General features: G+C 34.2%; 1 protein-coding gene across 4 annotated transcripts in view; it reads left to right on the plus strand.

The window, feature by feature from the left end:
- ZnT49B (Zinc transporter 49B) overlaps nucleotides 1–19,219 on the plus strand; it is a 70,761-nt gene that overhangs the window by 45,736 nt on the left and 5,806 nt on the right. For all 4 annotated transcript variants that reach the window (XM_067104428.1, XM_067104430.1, XM_067104431.1 and 1 more), the window contains exons 11-13: nucleotides 197–389; nucleotides 914–1,027; nucleotides 11,912–11,969. In XM_067104428.1, the coding sequence (XP_066960529.1) occupies nucleotides 197–389; nucleotides 914–1,027; nucleotides 11,912–11,956 (352 nt within the window). In that variant the 3' untranslated portion in view covers nucleotides 11,957–11,969. The remainder of the gene's footprint in view (nucleotides 1–196; nucleotides 390–913; nucleotides 1,028–11,911; nucleotides 11,970–19,219) is intronic.

Here is a 19,219-nt window from a genome sequence, read left to right on the forward strand (position 1 = left end):
TAGATATGTTCCACAGAGAAACCCACGAATGCGTGAGTCTGCGAACTGTGAGAACGCGAATACGGGGCGTTTACTGTATTATGTTTTGATATTCTGTACTAGAAAAATAATAAATATCAAATATATAGAAATTGTATTTTCTCTAATAGTCATTTTTGAAATGTAACTTCATGCATATGATTTTTTGTGTTTCCAGATCTATCCCTCAGCATCGTTTACAGAAAATCAATGATGAGCTAGAGCGAGATGTTCTGATTCGTGCCATTTATGATGTCAAAGGAATTGATATGGGCACAGGCTTAGTGCGATACAAAGCAGAGGTAGATTTTGATGGCCGTGAATTGACACGCGGTTATTTAGACAAACAAGATCTTGATTCTTTGTTAAAGGTATTGTCCTAATTTTAATTATTTTTTGTTACTAAGGTACTTAATTCTTAAGTTTTTATACTTAATTCTTATGTTTTTATGTTTACTTGTTCGAATATGTGTAAAGGACTAGATTCAAATGAAGCACAGTACTGTACTTAGTCTTGATTTTAATGCTATGCGAGTGTTTTTGCTTTGACTTTAAGAATGGCCAAATTTATCTTCCAATTTCTATAAGCCTTTGATATTCTAAATTCCACACTGTACTATATTGACAAAATTGTTATTCAAAAGTTTACAACAAACTGCAGCAGATTTCTGAGCAGTCTTTTACAAAAGCTGCAGAGTTTTGTGTATAATTCCAATTATAACACGTAAATATATATTAAGTACAAGTAATCTAAATAGCCTTTATTTTGTTATGGTACAGGAAATCTAGGCTATAAAAACTGTAGAAGAATTAGTTTTGGTGTATTCTTCCAATTATAACATGTAAATATATTTTAAGTAATCACAATAACTTTTTTTTTTTTATTACGGTACAGGAGATCCAGGCAATAAAAACTGTAGAAGAATTAGAAGCATTTATGTTGAAGCATGGAGAAAATATTGTTGATAGTCTAGGTGCAGAAGTGGATCGCATTGAGAAAATTCTCAAGGTATGTTTTTACTTTTATATATATCATAGTTATTAGCATGATTAATGGAGAGAACATAAGAAATTTAAGTTATATTTTGTTGACCCTCAACACTGTCATGATTGCCCATTTATGTCATAAATTTAGATTGTCATTGTAATTCAATTTTATTTAATGTAATCTTGAAAAAATTGGTACAGTGCATATTTTTAAGGTCACAAAATGTAGATATTAAATTTTGTTTTTGTACTGTCTATTAGTGTATCTTGTACAGTGAAATAGTTCTTTTTAGCATCAAGAAGAATAGTCATTGTATTCAAATTGAGTGGTTAAAGTTATGATGCAGTATGGTGATAATCAACTGTAGCTAGGAGAGGGTACCGTATTTGATGGCTTATAAGACGCATGTCTGCATAGGACTCACCCCAATTTCAGCAGGACATTGAGGGAAAAAAAATAAGGTTTCCCTAGCCTATGCTCATATGATTTTGGTAAGTAAAAACTGTAGTATTAGGTTATCATATGCATATTGTTTCTTACCAACAGAATCAACAAAAACATTAATTAAGAAGTTATTTACCATATTTATATTTATCAAAATATGTATTATACAATCAGCCATTTACTACGATCGAATGTTTCGTCTGCTGCTGAAAGCTACCTCATAGGTTTACCAGTAGATTGCAACACATTCATTTGTAAACATTGTTTCTTACCGGCAGAATCAACAAAAACATTAATAAAGATGTTATCTACGGTAATATATGTTATATATATCCATTTTATATTATAAAAGTATGCAATCAAGTGGTAAAATCCAATAAATGTTTCCTATGTAACGGCTCGAGTCTCGTGAGGAACTGAACAAAGCCATGTTATTATTCTTAAAAGAGAATGCTAGCAAACGAGTTACGAAGTATCAACTCAACGAAGCCTTGTTATTATGCCTAAAGAGAATGGTAGGAGGAATTGTCAACCACCAATTGATCGAAGCCATGTTGTTATGTGTAAAGAGAATGTTAGCAGGAATTGCCAACTACCAATTGAACGAAGCCTTGTTATCCGTAAAGCTCTCGAGATAATCACCAATAGGTGGCAGCACACGTACTGTAAGTCTGTAAATGTGGAATGCGGCGATCCGCTGTAGACGACGATAATGATATTAACACATTTTAATGAAAATATCGATAATAACAACGTAGATATTGATTATAATACTAGCAGTAGTAATTGCGGTGATGGTAAGTGTGATAATGATAAATAATTATAATAAACTTTGGTTTTTAATAGGTTATTAGGATAACACCGAATGTTAGGCTAGGCTACAACATCTACGTGATGTTTCATGTATAATTTCGTCCAAAATTCTTAAATTTTGAGCCTACATTATGTACATAGGACGCAGGGGGATTTTTTAGGCCATTTTTTTTTTGTTAAAAAAGTGTGTCTTATACGCCGTCAAATACGGTAATAGAAAAATTTATGATGGAAATTGAGGACAGTCATGCAAAGGGGGAGAAGGAAAGGAGTATATTTTTCCATAAGGGACAGGGAATAAGAATATAATTATAATTCAGGTTCAAATGGTAGATAATGTGAATTGTAAGGCAGAAGAGCATTAAATTTTGGAGCTTAGAATGAGAGTGACCATTTAGTTTAAGGGGATCTGAAGGTAGTTATAAGAAGAGCCTCATGAATTTGGTTCCTGAATAATTTGGTGACGTATTAATTTATTTAAAAATCATGGTCTGATTATAAAAATAAACTTTCATTTAAGAGGAGGCTGCATAAACCCTCTTGATTGTAGTGTGTTATATCATTATACTTCTTAATTTATTAAGTAATTAAAAAGGCAGCCAAGTTGCATCTTGAGATTCTTGTATGGCACACCGTAAGACTGTTTTAATATCTGAAAATTGAGGAAAGTTAGAGAAGAAACAGTATGACAGCTATAAGGGTAAGACATACGGAAATGTGTGAGAAATAAAAGGCAAAAAGTAATGCAACGGGGGCCAAGGTCTTTGCACAGAACATTAGTACAGTACTGCCTACAGTACTGGACTAATGTAGGAGGCAAAACGAAAGATACCTAATACAGTATGGTTCTTCATTCAACCAGCAAGGTATTACAGGAGGTTGTACATGTCGATTATTGTTAAGAAAGAGAGCCTTTATCTTGTCTTGAGCACTTTCAAACTCTGATGCAGTATGACCTTGCAATAAAAAAAGTTGGATTCTCACAAATGGCAAAGAAGGGCAAGAAAAAGCATGGTCTGCCTTTATAATTATTCAGCATATCTACCCAAAGCTTGGAGATGCATTAAAAACTTGTATACTGTACTGATATGTAAGGTAGTCATGTTAAAGTTATTTTTTTAATTTAAAACTAGTGTTAAAACAATATGCGAGCTCTTAAGCTGTCAGTGCATAGCATTGGCATTTGCATCACAAAAGGAGGGAATGGCTTTATTGGCATATGGCAACCTGCTGTTTCTGTCATTCTTGTCTTGTACTGCAACCTGTATAACATTTTGGATTTTGTAAACAAGATAAAAAGAAAGAAAGGGAAGTCATGGTTATAATTTCCACCTGAAATTATTTGCTCCCCTGGTGCTTTGTTTTGATTGTTCCTTTACTAAGTGTGTTCACATCCATTCTTCTGTGCAAATGACAGGAACATTAGTACTCATGATATGTTATACTACAGTCCAAGTGTTTTGCTGTTCATTTAATAGCTGCAGCTTCTCAGTTTGTCAGAATTCTTAATGTATGAGCTACATGATTATGATGCTTGAGTAGGCTATCATTGTAGAAGTGATGTATTGTGTGGATAAATTTCTAAAATTGAAAGAAATGTAAAGCATAGGTTACCTTAGGCTAGAAATTGTATGGCATTATTAATGGCTGTCTGAAATCGTGAATCTTCAGGTGTACCCTGTATCATAGGTTCTTTGTTACTTATCAGGTTTTGCCATTTTTCATAAGGCCAGCAGCCCCCCTTCCTTCGCCCATAGCTTCTGACAAGTTTAGGGGCTATATATACAGCTATATTGCCAAGATTTCAGTGATAAGTTACCCTGATATGTTTTTGACTAATAAATATGAATAAAAGTGTTGTAGCCATATATTTATTTGTGTGGTTGACAGCAAAAGAATCTTGGGCAATAGACAGATGAATGTGGTGCCTTATTTTTGGGATTGACCTATCTGGTAAATGTATGCCTAAACCTTAATTTACACTGTAGGGTTTTGGTGCTCAATTTTGGTACATCATCTTTATGCTTGCTGTTTTGGGGAAAAGCCTTCTGTGAAATGGTGCAAACAGAATACAGTATAATGATTTACTTGATAACCAAAAAATCAGATAGTTAGGCTGCTTTCATGTAATTTTTTTAGTTATCCTGAGAGCAACAGATTTTCAAGTGGAACCCATTTTGCTAACCTATATCAGTGATTTGTTTAAAAACAAATCCTTTTCAGTGATGATAATAATGATTAACTTAAAGATTGTTGAGTCAACTATTCATGAGTTGCCTCAAACCCTAAACATTTAAATTTGCTCATAGAAGGAAAAAAGGATCAGCTAGCTCATTCAGGCTATCACATGTACGTATAGTCCCTGAATCATGCTTGAAGTCTGCTGGCTCCTAGACTGAATCATACTTTATGTGTCTGGCGATGAGTGAACAGCACCAGTGACTCCCAGACCTTTGGAACGGTGTAGGATTATTGTTTTCTAATTTGAATTTCAGTTTAGAATAGCTATAATAAAACATATGTTTTAGCCATAAAGCATGTTTTCTACAGACATTAAATATGAATAGCATTATTCAATCCAGGTGTTCCCCTGCCACATCAGCCTGATAGATCATGAAAGATAAAATACCCCACTGCTTTTCCCAAGACCATATTCCAGCATTCTCGAAGGCAAGCTGCTCTTTGCTCTGTGGGGCTTTTGTTTAAGTAGACCTTCATTGTTTTGCACTTAAAGAATTTCACTTTTTAACTGTTATTAGTATTTTAGATTATGAGCTTTCTTCAATTATTCTTTTGTGATTTTTTTCACATTGAATTTCATGGTCTTTTCTTCATTAGTGTCCTCTAATGATAGTTCTCACTTTTGCCAATACATATTCTACTCCTGCTTGCCCATCAACTAGTATGACTTTTTGATCGACTCCTTCATTTGGACCCTCTGGACTTTGGAAACCTTTTCACAACCCTAGCAGTCCTAAACTCCTAAGAGCCAGTTCCGATTCCTGTAAGGGTGGTGCATTACTTGTTGAAGACTTTAGTGAGAAAACTGCTGAGGTAATGTGTAATGTGGGGATTCAAGACCATGTTTCCTTTAGTGAAATCCTCAACTGGGTCTGGGACATGCATCGGTTATTCCCCTTTGGTATGATGAGGTATCAGGGTCAAAGACCTAAGATATTTTACGGCAGCATCGTTGGATGCCATTTATGAGGTGCTTGTGTTGCTGATGAATGGTTGCAATTCTAGCAGGAGTTGTGACTGCCATATGAGTGCTTTCATCACCATCCTCTACCAGACCAGTGCCTTTGCAAATTTTATCAAAACCAAGGCTGCTGCTCACAGGTTAGGCTGCCTTCTTTCTCCTTGGAGTTGATCACCAAAGACACCCCAGTCTCTTACTCATTGTCCAGCCTGCTCAATAGCAGTAGCAATACAGTAAACCCCCCGTATTTGTGGGGGATGTGTACCACACCCCCTTGCAAATAGCTAAAACCCGCGAATACTTAGAATCCTTCTAGAACTGCCTATTTTGATAGTTCAAACAGACAAAAAACAAACTAAATATGCATATACAGGTATTATCCTACATACAATGGGGTTAGGTTCCAAAAAAACCCATCGTTTGTTGGAAAAAAACAAGAATAACAAAACGTATCCCAAACATAGCCTAGCCTACACTAGGGTATTCAGTACCATGTGTATATATATGGTAGCCGAGTCTACACTATAAAGTATACTCTATACATACACGGTATAGTAATTATTAATATCGGCTAATTCTGGAGGTTCATGCAAAGCGACTTATGATAATTCGATGCAAAGAGAAATTGAATAACGAACAAGAATTAGCTTAGCCTACACTATGGTATACTGTATACATATACGGTAACGTAGCCTACACGATACTGTACTCTATTCACACATCATATTATACAAATGTCAACATAACGAATGTGCATCTTCTCCATGGATCTTTTAAAATGTTATGCCTTAATTCACTGTATCCTAAATATTGTATATATTCTTATATTGCTTTTGTATTATAAATTGTGGTCATAGCGATCAATGTTTTGGTTTGGAAATCGTTTATGCGTGTTTATTTCGCTGTATTTAATTCAGTTCAGAGTGCTTTTCTTGCTTCTAGTAGTTATTTGCTGGGTGAGCGGGTTCCGTTCTCAGCTACCACTCTGATGGTCGCGAGTTCGAATCTCCAAGCGGCCAGTGAAGAACGAGAAATTTTTTCCTGGTGATAGAAATTCATTTCTCGCCATAATGTGGTTAAGATTCCACAATAAGCTGTAGGTCCCATTGCTAGGTAACCAATTGGTTCTTAGCCACGTAAAAATAAATCTAATCCTTCGGGCCAGCCCTAGGAGAGCTGTTAATTAACTCAGTGGTCTGGTTAAACTAAGATATACTACTTACTTACTTGCTTCTAGTTAGCGTAAATGTATCTCTAGATACTTTTTTTATATGGGACAAGGTTATTTTTCGTTATACGAAGTGTTTTTAACCCTTTAACGCCGACTGGACCTATTTTATGTTGACAAAAGTTGTCTATCGGGTGCCAAGTGGATGGAAAATACGTCGACTACAAAAAGTTTATTTAAATATTTGCGTAAAAATACCTATAGGCCTCGTTTGTGAAAAATTTTAAATCGCGCCTTGAGGGATGCTGGGAGTTCATGGATCACACTGTTGTTTTGTTTACAAGCGTGACCCAGCTGTGCATGCGCGAATTTCTTTCTTATCCCAAAAGAAAGCATCACCTAACTCTGCTGAAAATCTCAGAAATTCTTTAGTCACTTTGTTGTAATTTTTGCACTTTTCTATTAGCCTTTACATAAAGTTTTATATATGAAAATGTGTGAAATTTCATGTAGAATACAACAAAAAATAACTCGTGGTTGTAGCTTTTATGAATCTTGACATATTTTCATATAAATCACGATAAGTGCTAAAATTTCAACCTTCGGTCAAATTTGACTCGACCGAAATGGTCGAAAAATGCAATTGTAAGCTAAAACTCTTACATTCTAGTAATATTCAATCATTTACCTTCATTTTGCAACAAACGAGAAGTCTCTAGCACAATATTTCGATTTATGGTGAATTTTCGAAAAAAACTTTTTCCTTACGTCCTCGCTAACTCTGCTGAAAATCTCAGAAATTCTTTAGTCACTTTGTCGTAATTTTTGCACTGTTTTATATTAGCCATTACTTAAAGTTTTATATATGAAAATGTGCGCAATTTCATGTAGAATACAAAAAAATAACTCATTGTTGTAGCTTTTATAAATTTTGACATATTTTCATATAAATCACGATAAGTGCCAAAATTTCAACCTTCGGTCAACTTTGACTCGACCAAAATGGTCGAAAAATGCAATTGTAAGCTAAAACTCTTACATTCTAGTAATATTCAATCATTTACCTTCATTTTGCAACAAACAAGAATTCTCTAGCCCAATATTTCGATTTGTGGTGAATTTTTGAAAAAAACTTTTCCCTTACGTCTGCGCTAACTCTGCTGAAAATCTTGTAAGAGCCTGACGTCGTCTCTTCCAAACACGTGTGTGTTCGTGTGTTCGTCGTCCATCGGAGTGGACAAGACAACAAGAGCATCTCGTTTTCTTTCTCTAAAGGAACGCGATTTCAACCATACAATATTTTTGTCTGTTTCTCCCTAACCATTGTTGTCTTGATGCCATGCAAGCATTCTAATCATGTACTCAATGTTCCAACGAATCTTCTGTATCAAACTGTGTGTATGTTTCTGTTTATGAAGACGCCAAACATCTCGCCACTCCGATGGACGACAAACACATGAACACACACGTGTTTGTCAGAGACGGCGTCAGGCTCTTACAATCTCAGAAATTCTTTACTCACTGTTGTAATTTTTGCACCGTTTTATATTAGCCGTTACATAAAGTTTTATATATGAAAAAATGTGCGCAATTTCATGTAAAATACAACAAAAAATAACTCATGGTTGTAGCTTTTATCAGTTTTGAAATATTTTCATATAAATCACGATAAGTGCCGAAATTTCAACCTTTGGTTAACTTTGACTCGACCGAAATTGTCGAAAAATGTAATTGTAAGCTAAAATTCTTACATTCTAGTAATATTCAATTATTTACCTCCATTTTGCAACAAATGGGAAGTCCCTAACACAATATTTCGATTTATGGTGAATTTTTGAAAAAAACTTTTATGTCCGCGAGTTACGAATTTATGCATCATTTTGTGATAATATTTTCTCTGTGTTGCTTTGATTGTTTTACAATTTGTTATATACCAAAATCATCACAATTTAGTGTACAATACAACGGAAAAAAAATAGCTCATTAGCTTTAACCGCTTTGCTCACAGTGCGATTTGTATACAATTATATATGAAATTTTTTTTTGCTGTCTTATATTCCAATATTTATATATGATAATGATATTTTTTTTCATTTCTGATGGTTGCATACTAAACTTCAGGCAATGAGAAAAAAAGGAGCAAAAAATGAACTCTTAATCATAAAAACTAAGCGTGCTGTGATTTTCTGAATAAAAACTTTCTTTCCGCTTCGGCGCTAACTCCCAAACCCCGCCGGCATATGGCAGACACTTTTGTAAATAGAGGCTTGGCGTTTAAGGGTTAAGTCGACATATAGCTAAAGTACGTCTTGTTGTGAAATTAATTTATCTATTATTTTCATTAGTAGATGACGATGGCTGTTTGGGGGCGTTTATTTTGTGTAAAAAAAATTCAAGATTCCATTCGCTATTTTCACTTGATTTCATCATAATACAAGCTTTATGTATTTATCATTTATCAGCGTAAAAATAACCGTAATGTGTTCTTTCATGCGCAGTAGTTTTGATCAAAATACTTTCGCTCCCATTTTAATTATGATCAAGTTTTATCCATGTTGCTGATGCACAATAATGTACAGCATAGTCATTAGCAGCTTGAACATTGTTTTCTCAGCTTCAGCTACAATTTGCAGCTTAAATTTAGTAGTATATTTCCTTGACAATCATTTATCCATACAGAATAAGGGTATATTGTAAAAACATATCAGTCCTATTCTACTTAACGTCATTTGTGCCATAACGTACGGTAATTGTTTATTACCGTACAAATAACAACCAGGCTGTTGTTATTCGATTTGGTTGTAAGCAAAGCAACAGTTTCTTGGTCAGTTGTTTATGGCTGTACGCATTTACACAAGAGTATAACATTACTAACAATACTTTTATCATTCTCTTTTACTTTTTTAACTAGAAGATAGGGTAAAGAGATGGAGGAAAAGTTGTCTATTGTAATTTGGTTTCTCTCACTGCCTGATTACGCTGCTGCCTGTGCCTGTGTGAAATTTAAAAGTATTTTATAGATAATATTGTCGTATCAGTATTAATTGCTTACCCCATTGCAAAATCGAATTATCGCAAGGTGAATTATCGTAACTCGAGCATTACCTGAGTATTTTAATAGTTTTATCACAAAAAGTGCATTTAGTCATGAAAATAGATGAAAATACAGTATTTAGTGAATATTTCTCAGTGAAAAATACCGCGAATGGGCCAATTTTCCACGAATAATGGTTAGTTAGTTATAAATGATTTGTTTAACCAGACCTCTGAACTCTTTTAGGGTTCTTCTCAGGCTGGGAAAAGAAGGGGGGAAAGAGTACATAAAAAATTAAGTAGTTAAATAAATAAATATATAATAAAAAAGGGGGAATTAGGAAAAAAAATCAAGAGGGAAAAAAAAATGAGGGAAAAAAGGGGGAAGATTATATTTTACTTATCAATTTAATTTTGTTTAAGAAGAGAATGATATTATTAATTGGAAAGTTATTACCTTCTGCTAGAATATCCTTTATTGATTTATTTTGTAAATAAGTTTTTCTTTCATGATGCCATCTGGGACAGTCAATCAAGATATGTTTGATTGTTATTGGGATGTTACATCTTTCACAAGTTATTGGGTTTGTGTGTGGAGTTGACATCAGATGACCATGTGTGAGTCTGGAGTGTCCTATTCTGAGTCTTGTTAAAATAACCTCATTAATTCTTTGCTTTTGGGTAGAAGAATGCCACTTTTTAACTTCGTTCTTAATTTGTTTTAGTTTGTTTTGAGGGGGTATATTTGTCCAATCATTTTGCCAATCCCTATAAATTAAGGGTTTAACTGATGCTAGCCAGTCTGATATGGGTGCTTTCGTAGTAGTTGGGGGGATTGTACAAGCCAATTTAGCAGCTTTATCTGCTTTCTCATAGATATGTTCCAAAGAGAAATCCATGAATACGTAAGTCCGCAAATCTTGAGAATGCAAATACGGGGTTTACTGTAGATACATGGGAGACTCTGCAAAGAGAGTTTGGCACCAACGTATTTGCAGGAGTGGGTTTTTGGTGGTGACAGCTTGCTTCCAGTAAGTGTATCTGCTTTAGCAGATGGCACAGCCAAGGCTTGTTGCTTCATCTTTTCCCTTGGACATAATAATGAAGGAGAGGGCTGCAACTTTTCATGACTTTTTCAGTCTGCTTTCTTCATTGAAACTTTGATTCACATGTTACTAACCAGTGGCTTCATATGTTGTCACTGAAGAGTTGGTTCATGACTTGGAGAAAAGCTCACTTCCACCACTAAAAGACCTGGCATTTTTAACCTGGGTGCTTTGATCTTATCATCCTATTCTTCCAGGCCTGCTTCTTGACTGAGGTCTTGTAATCAACCTCAGGTCTCCTCAGGTCAGCATTAGAAGTCCTATGCTCTGCAATACCTCCAGTCCAAGGAGTCATCCTTAACTCATTTTGCCAGTGTTAAGCCATCTCATAACAGCACAGCTCAAAGTTCCCCTTTTGACCCAAGTGTTGTGGTCCGTTTTCAATTCAAATTGCCCTGTCTCCCAGGAGCTTTTAGTTTCCTGATGCATCTTTATCTAGGAGCTCCTATATACCTTCAGGTCCTTTTTACTTTCAGAGTGTCAGCAATGCTTTAATTGCAATGGAAGCAATGATATAGTTCTGGATTTGTGTTGAAATAAGCGTAGCTTTTAAAAAAAGTTTTTTCTTTACAAAGATACTGTTTTTCATTAACCTAATTACTCTCCTCATGACTTCACACTGTTGCAGGTACTTCATACAAAGTACAGTTCAATTAGCTACCTGAGACCTGAGGTATCATATGCTCATGCACTAATTTGACTTAGCTAGCTCATATTGTTTTTCTTTGACAAGCGGATTGAAATGGAATTGTTTATCAAATGTAATGGGTTTGTCTAGAAAAGTTCATTGTGAATATAGGAAGGTTTTTGTTTGAGAATACTGTATAGATTTTTTAACCTAGTAAGTTATCTCGAGAATATGGCACTTTGAATTTAGTAAGTTTTTTTTAAGAATATGGCCTTATAGTTAGTATCTAAATCCAGATGTTCCCAGGCTGATATGTTGAAATTGTATGTATTATTTCACTAGATAAGAATTTTTTTTTTATGTTCAATGGAACTATGATACTTGTATAACCAGGGTTATACAGGGTTTTGATAAAATCCCTCAGGACGCTTGTATAAGCTGAGAATTTTGAACATTTAATATTATTATGCTTTCTGAAGATATTCTAAGTTAAAGAATTTTTTCTTTTCAGAAAAGCCACCCTGAGATTCGACATTGTGACTTAGAGATTCTTTAAAGACGAGCATATGGTAATTGCTAGCATGTATTTTTGTACTTAGGATATATTTGAAAGATTATCAATTGGTATTAATTTTATTCATCTTTAGATAATGTTGGACAAGGATGTATTTGAAAGATTATCAGTTGGTATTGATTTTATTAACTTTTAGGTAATCTTGGACATCAAAAATGAAAAAAAAAAGCTCTATTGTCTCTGACTTAATTACCATGGCTAGATGTAAAGTTTTTTTTTGTATAATTGTGTTAGGTGACACTTTAGCCTAAGTGTCATTAAACAAAATTCGGATTCACAGAGCAGGATGTTTTGTGACCATTTTATCTGGTTCCTTAATTTCTCTTTGTAGAAAGTTTTAATCTCAATGTAAACTAGTTTTTATACATTATTCTGTAGTTGTCTAAGGTGTCTTTTTATCTCAGTTGTACACTTATTCTTTACTTTTGCATAAATGCCTTCTGTTGTCTCAGAAATAATCATAGAACTTCTCATTCCTTCATTTCTGGTTATGTACATTTTACTAGCAGTAAAGCACACAGAATGAGTAGTTTGATGTAGTTATGTTTAATTTTGTAACAGCCATTAGTGGTAAATGTAATTATAACATCTGTCCTTTTCTTGTAAGATATTGTAATATGTGATCACTTGTATGGAATTCTGATCTGTGTTTAGTATAAAAGCATAGATGCAAAGGCATATTTACTTAGGGACTGGAAAGGATTAGTTTGTTGAAGAAATATTGCATGTGAGCTTTAATTATAATGTTGCATGAGAAAAAATACCAGCAGTAATTGAAATCCATTTGAGTCAGAGCATGAACACACTTTACGTATAGTATGTAAGAGCGAATGTCCTTGTGTACGATATTCTTGCTGAATGTTATATGTTCTCAAATATAGGCAATTTTTATGAAAATCATGTAATACTGTACAGTGCTTACAGGTGTCATCAATTTAGTTTTTATGTCAGCAGTTGTAAACATTTGTTAGCCTACATTCTAACTGTGATTTAGGGTACTAGCATATAATATGTTACCTTGATGAAAGTTAACATAGTTTTTAAAGAAAAGAACTGGTTCAGTAGTGGTTAGAATATATTAACTATCTAGTCCAAAACATCTGTGGCCAAAAATAGATCAATAACAGTTTTCTGATGTTGATGAAAGTAGATCTCCAGGTGTTAAAATAGGAAAGTACAGTAACTGTGAAAGTCTCATAATTTAGAGTAACTATGGTGATAATCAGTGATCATTTGTAGTACAAGCTTAGTCTTATTGTCTCTCCATTTCTGTTACTGAAAGTGTAATTATCAGGTAAAAAGAAAGTGGGAATAGCAGTATAGACATGGTAAAATTCTGTTTAAGCAGTACTTTTCAAAATATTTTATATGCACAGTAATGTACACCCAAAATATATGAAGTTAACTATTGATCATAAAAACTAAGAAAAATGGTCTCCAGTACAATGTAATATAAATAGCAATTTGCTTTTTATTTTTTATCAAAATTACTCAGAACACCTATATATGAGTAGTGTGTATGTTATCTCACAGCACGGTATTGTAATGGATCTTCTGAAAATATGCTAGTGAATTATGATGCCTACTGAGCTGTCATTTCTTATCAAAGAGTGGCGAACTTAAAAAACATCATTCACAGTATACTGTATTCATATGAAACAGTCAGTCATTTAAAATCTGTGTAATCAGATCACTTAGCATAGGGAAGTTGGTTAAAAAGGATATCTTCCAACAGCAATCAGAATCAAAATAACTAAGGTTGGAGTAAAGAATATACCACAGTGACCAGTTTTGCCAGAAGATGAGAATCCTGAGAGGCTGCTAACATCTAGACAAATGAGCAAAATTAATTTTCGGTATAGGTAGAACATAAAATTTCAGAAGCACGTAGTACCGTCATCTTCTGTAGACATAAGAACTCTTTAAAGTTGGCAAGTTACTTGCAGCTTTGGATAATGTGTTTTACAGTACTGAATGAAAAAATATTTTGGAAGTTGAAATATATTTTCAGTTTATCAACAATTTGATTCTTAAGGAGGTGCAGTACATTAAATAAGGTTTAATATGGTACTCATTAAGAACAATTGTTTGGGTAGCCCACTGCAAGGTAAGAATTTTAACTTGGTGTTTGGGTCAAACTATTGACTATTAATAAAAGTAATGAGAGGTGGATGAAATATTATCATTCAGAACCATTGAGTACAGTGTTACTTGTGCGCAGTGAATTATGGAGAGGGAGTATGGTATAAGACCAGCTAATAAGTGAGAATGGAGATGAATTATTTGGCCAACCTTAACTATGCTTTTTGAGAATTCCTTCAGCAGTTACTGCATCCAGTGTGTCATGGCTTGCATGGCAGTCTGTTGATCATCCTAAAGACTGTTTCCAGAATCCATTTTTTCTGAGTTATTTGGCTTTCTGCCTTTTAATTTTTACGTTTCACTTGTTTTGTCTTACCAAATAAAACTTTCTTTTGTGAATGGTATTTTGGTGAATTATTTATTCTTTGTATATTTTGTAAATCTGTTAACTTTTTGGATATTCAGGTTGGTCAGTTACTTCACCAAACCTCCTTAACACAAAACCAATAAGCTTTCACATTTTAATTTCTTGATGCCTGAAAGGAGAGACTCCCACACTGATTTAGCATGACCAGTTAGGGCTGCTTTGGTCATTTGCTGACAGTATAACCACATGGTCTGCAGATTTTACTGGCCATTCAATATGTATGATGTTTGAATATTCTGTAAACCATTCTTTTACAATTTTGCCATTATGAACAAGAGAATTATCTGTCACTAAATGTACTGTGCTTGCTCCAGATCAGGGATTAATAGCTTCCTCACTGACAGAATCAGGATATTCTAGTGTTCAGTATATTGTTCAACCTTCCAGTAATCTCTATGAGTTCTGGATTACGGTCAGCCATCCTCCCCCAAAAAGCTACTGTAACTCTGCCTTTCCACTAGGTTGACTATTTTTTGGCACATGCCTAGAAAGAATATTATAGACCTATTAAGTTAGAAATATAAAAAATATTCTAGAATACGTAACAGGGTAAGCATTGATAATTATAGGCCTCATGTAATATTTAGTGTGATTTGTTTTAGATATCATCAAAATATTTGGAAAATGCATGAAGTAGAGTGTGCTCAAAACCAAATTCAAGACGTCATCAGTGACCAGGCTATTTACTTTTGGTCCTACAGACACATTTTTTCTTTGTCTGTCAACTTCATAGTATTATTAACAGACATAATATTTATTTGAGGGAGAAATTTGGGTTTTATCTTTGGGATTGCCAGATGTATTGATGGTATTTCATGTTACATTTGGCCGATCATCATCTAGTTGTTTTTACTGTGGGTAGTTACTATACAAAATTTTTGCATAATTTTTGATTTGTCCCAAAAGCAAATGACAAATCTTGAAGTAATAATGTTAAATGTTCAGATACATTGTTTCCAGATGCAAGTATTATTAAGTTTTCAAGAAATTGTAACTTGTTTAATGAGGTGCAATTGCTATCTGTATAAAGTGTATGTATGTATGTATGTGTGCATGCATGAATTGATAGGAGAAAATTATTTATGCAAACCTTAAAGTTTCTAGAACAGTGATATGGTTAAATTTTGTAACAAGACTAACTTCAAAAATATAAGTAATTTGGTGAAAAGTGAAATGAATAATTTTTTTCAAAATCAATTGAAATGTGTACGGAGAGCTTTCAAGAACCTGCACAGCTGTCATTGAAAATGAAAGCAGGGCAGGTTCCCAGAATGTCAAGGTACAAGTGTTAATAAATTTTTGTAGAAAAATTATGTGACTTTCACTTTAAAGTATTGCAATGATAAAATTTGCTAATTACCACATTGACAGATGTTCATTCGTGTAATTTGGTTATATTATTATTATTTAGCTTTTGTAAATCAGGTAACAGAACCTATTTTGGGAGGACTGCTAGGAGTTTAAACAGGATGATTTAGTCTTTGATTCAGTAGCTGTCCCTTTTTGTATATTGGGATGAGGTAACAACTTATTTTTGGAGGACTGCTAGGAATTTAAAACAGAATGATTTAGTCTATGGTACAGTAGCTGTCTCTTTTTGTGTATTAGGATGAGATTTTATTATGTCTGTATTTGCTAATATTTGAAGAGATTTAGGGCAAGATTTCATGGGTTGGGTTGTCAATGGCCTGGCAGTAGATCTAATTGCATTATCATATTAGATGTATTACTCTGTAACCTAGCATGTTTTAGCATATATTTGATAATTCCCACTAAGAACTACTTTGGGGCTTCTATTATTGTGTACTAAGTTGATCTAACAGATCAAAAACTTACCAGTGTGGTGTATTTTTGATCCATCATGTTTCAAATGGGACAGCATTTCTTTTATTTGGGGGTATTCTTAAAGTTATTTACGTGAGGCACTTTCTTTAATGTTTCAGAGTACAATAGGTATGTGCATTGCCATAACTGAAAGGGTGCATTTCTGATCTGATTGAAATTGTCAGTGAACTTAAGATCACTGCTCTCAAACAGACCTGCCTTAATACACACCTGAGGAGGGGAGAAGTTGTGGTGGAAATAACTGATCTGAAAAGCAATCACAAGAAAATTGGCCTGCTCTTACTCTTGTATGGTGTATTTTGTTGTAATCTTTGTAACATCTGTATTGCATTCCCCTTTCTGGATACAGTATTAGTTCCTTCAATAGGTATCAAATGTCCTGTGGTTGGGCCAAAAGATGGACAGCACAGTATTCTTTTCCTTGCTATAACTGCATTGCATTGAAATTATTAATTGTCTTGTTGCTCACATACTTGTTAAGTGCAACAAAAATATGTAATTTTATATACACTATTTTCATGCAAACTCAACTAATTTAGCATTGTATTTGTTTTCTACTCAGTTTCAGCCTCACTCTTTTCACATGTACATTGTTGTTGTCTAACTCTTTTAATGCCTTTAATCTTAATCATTCTATTTCCCAAGACTTTGCTTTACCAAGAGCCAAGAGTGAAGTAAAACTTCTGCCTGCATTGTTAAGTTTTGCCAGTTTCCATTTTTTTGGTAATCAGATTTTGGCTTGTAGTTTCTATAATTCCCAGGCTTCAACAGTATTGCTGTGTCTTTCATGGGTCTGAAAAACATTGTATTCAGTTATACTTAATGTTTTATAATTTAATATTGTAGACAAACAGTATTAGGTGTATTTTCTTCCTTACAAAATAAAATGTGAAGAGTAATGAATTTGATGTATATGAATAAAAGATTTGTAAGATATTCCTGCCTTGAGAACTAAGGAGGTCAGTTAGCATTGTTTATGAATATGCAGTACTGCAAAAATTACTTGACATTAAATTCAAGGAGGCCAGCAGGTAAATGAACAGTGAAACTGAAAAAAACTTTAACTCTGGATTTTTTCTGTAGGTAGATATTGCATGTGGGTATGTGAATGTAAATTACTCTATCAAAATTATTAAGTTTCATAGCTTTAGGATATTTCCAGTGGTTAAGCATCCCCACATACTGGAGTGTATAATTCATATTTGGTAATTGCAATAAATTTTTTGTTACAATAAACTACAATAAAAGTACTATTAGAACAGACTAATGTCACCTTTCCCCACTGACACTAAATAACAGTACAGGTGAGCTTAGTGGCCTTAAACCTTGCTCTAAGTAACTTTATGAACTCAACCCACTATAAGGCTGCTTCAATTTTAGAAGCGTTTATTTCAAAATCTAACTTAAATAATTTCAAACTATCATTTCTTCACCATTTCCCAATCAATTTTGTCAAAATTTCACACAGTAGGGTTGGACACTTTTTGCATATGAAAAGAAACAGATTTTAGCAAAGTTTTCTCAGTGACTGTGACAATGAAAATGTTCAGAAAAAATAGGAAATAACTATGCTAAACAATATTTATACTAAGCTTTTTTGAAATGGTTGTAAAGGTTCATATTAGGCCTGTGTACATTAATAATTTTATTATATGTGTACAGTAGAGCTGTTATTATAGGAGTATGGGTCTCTTGAGATAAAGTTGATGTATATAACACCTTGTATTCATGATATGAATAAAATACAGTATCCCAATAACTCCTTGAAAGTAGTATTTTTCTTTGTTATTTAGAATGGGTATTGTTTTAACATAAAGGTGATAATTACTTTGTTTGCAGTTTAATGTAGACTCAAGTTCTGTAGCCTGTAATTATTTGATAACAAAAACCTTTCATAAAGGTTTAATTTATATTCTTTGTAGATGTTGGAAAATGGTGACTGGCCTTCAAAGTAGTGGTGGTGGTTATTCATAGTGATTTCATGATTTTAGTTAAATTGAAGTAATAGCAAGCACAGTTGTCCATCGAATTTTGTGAAGGTTAGGTGCTAGCTCCCTGCAAAAATTGAAAATCTGAAAAATTCTTGGCCCCCAAACATTAAGTCCTAATACTACACAGTGTATTGTTGACCATAAACTCTTCTACACTTGAGTTGACCAGACTATAATTATACAATACAGTGCATTACAATACACCCTTTTAAGTGTACAGTACAGTCTACGGCTTCTGTCTTCCAGACGGCCTCTAAGCTTGACTTATGGTCAACAGCAGTGGCAAAAATTTCATCATCGACTGCTACAAGAGACTCGGTTGGTTATGCAGCTTATATCAGATTGCTACAGTCTGGTTCAAAGGCCATCTCATACCTGACACATTTGAGTGCCAATATATGGGCCAATATCCTGCTGATGAGAAGAGATGCAGCCCTCGCCAAAATAGCTCGGTCTATCGATATTGATTCTTTATTGTCATTAAGGAATGGTGATATTTTTTAGTCACAGTTGCTTCTCCCTAAGGATAGTCTGGAGTCAGCTATTGACAGACGGAGAACCGATACTAATGACAGTAAGTAAATCTATGACTGCTTCGCAACCCAATGTTGCAAGACAGGTTCAGCAACACCCTCCCAAAAGGATGGTAGGGCCAGCGCCTATAAATAAAGCTCCTCAACCTGCTTCTTTGGTGAAGAAGCCCCCTCAACAATGGCCCTTTCAGAATTGTTCTCCAAGAGGAAGGGGCAGAGGCAGAGGTGGGAGACAGTAGAGTGGGCACCCTTCCCCACTTCTTGCCACCAGTGGGGGGATGCCTGGCGAGCCATTGGGCTGTGTGGCAGGGATTTGGGGTGGAGCCGTGGGTAGTAGATGTTCTTCGGGTAGGATATCTACTCCCGT

This window comes from Macrobrachium rosenbergii, chromosome 5 (assembly GCF_040412425.1).
Source record: "Macrobrachium rosenbergii isolate ZJJX-2024 chromosome 5, ASM4041242v1, whole genome shotgun sequence".
NCBI classification, from domain to species: domain Eukaryota; kingdom Metazoa; phylum Arthropoda; class Malacostraca; order Decapoda; family Palaemonidae; genus Macrobrachium; species Macrobrachium rosenbergii.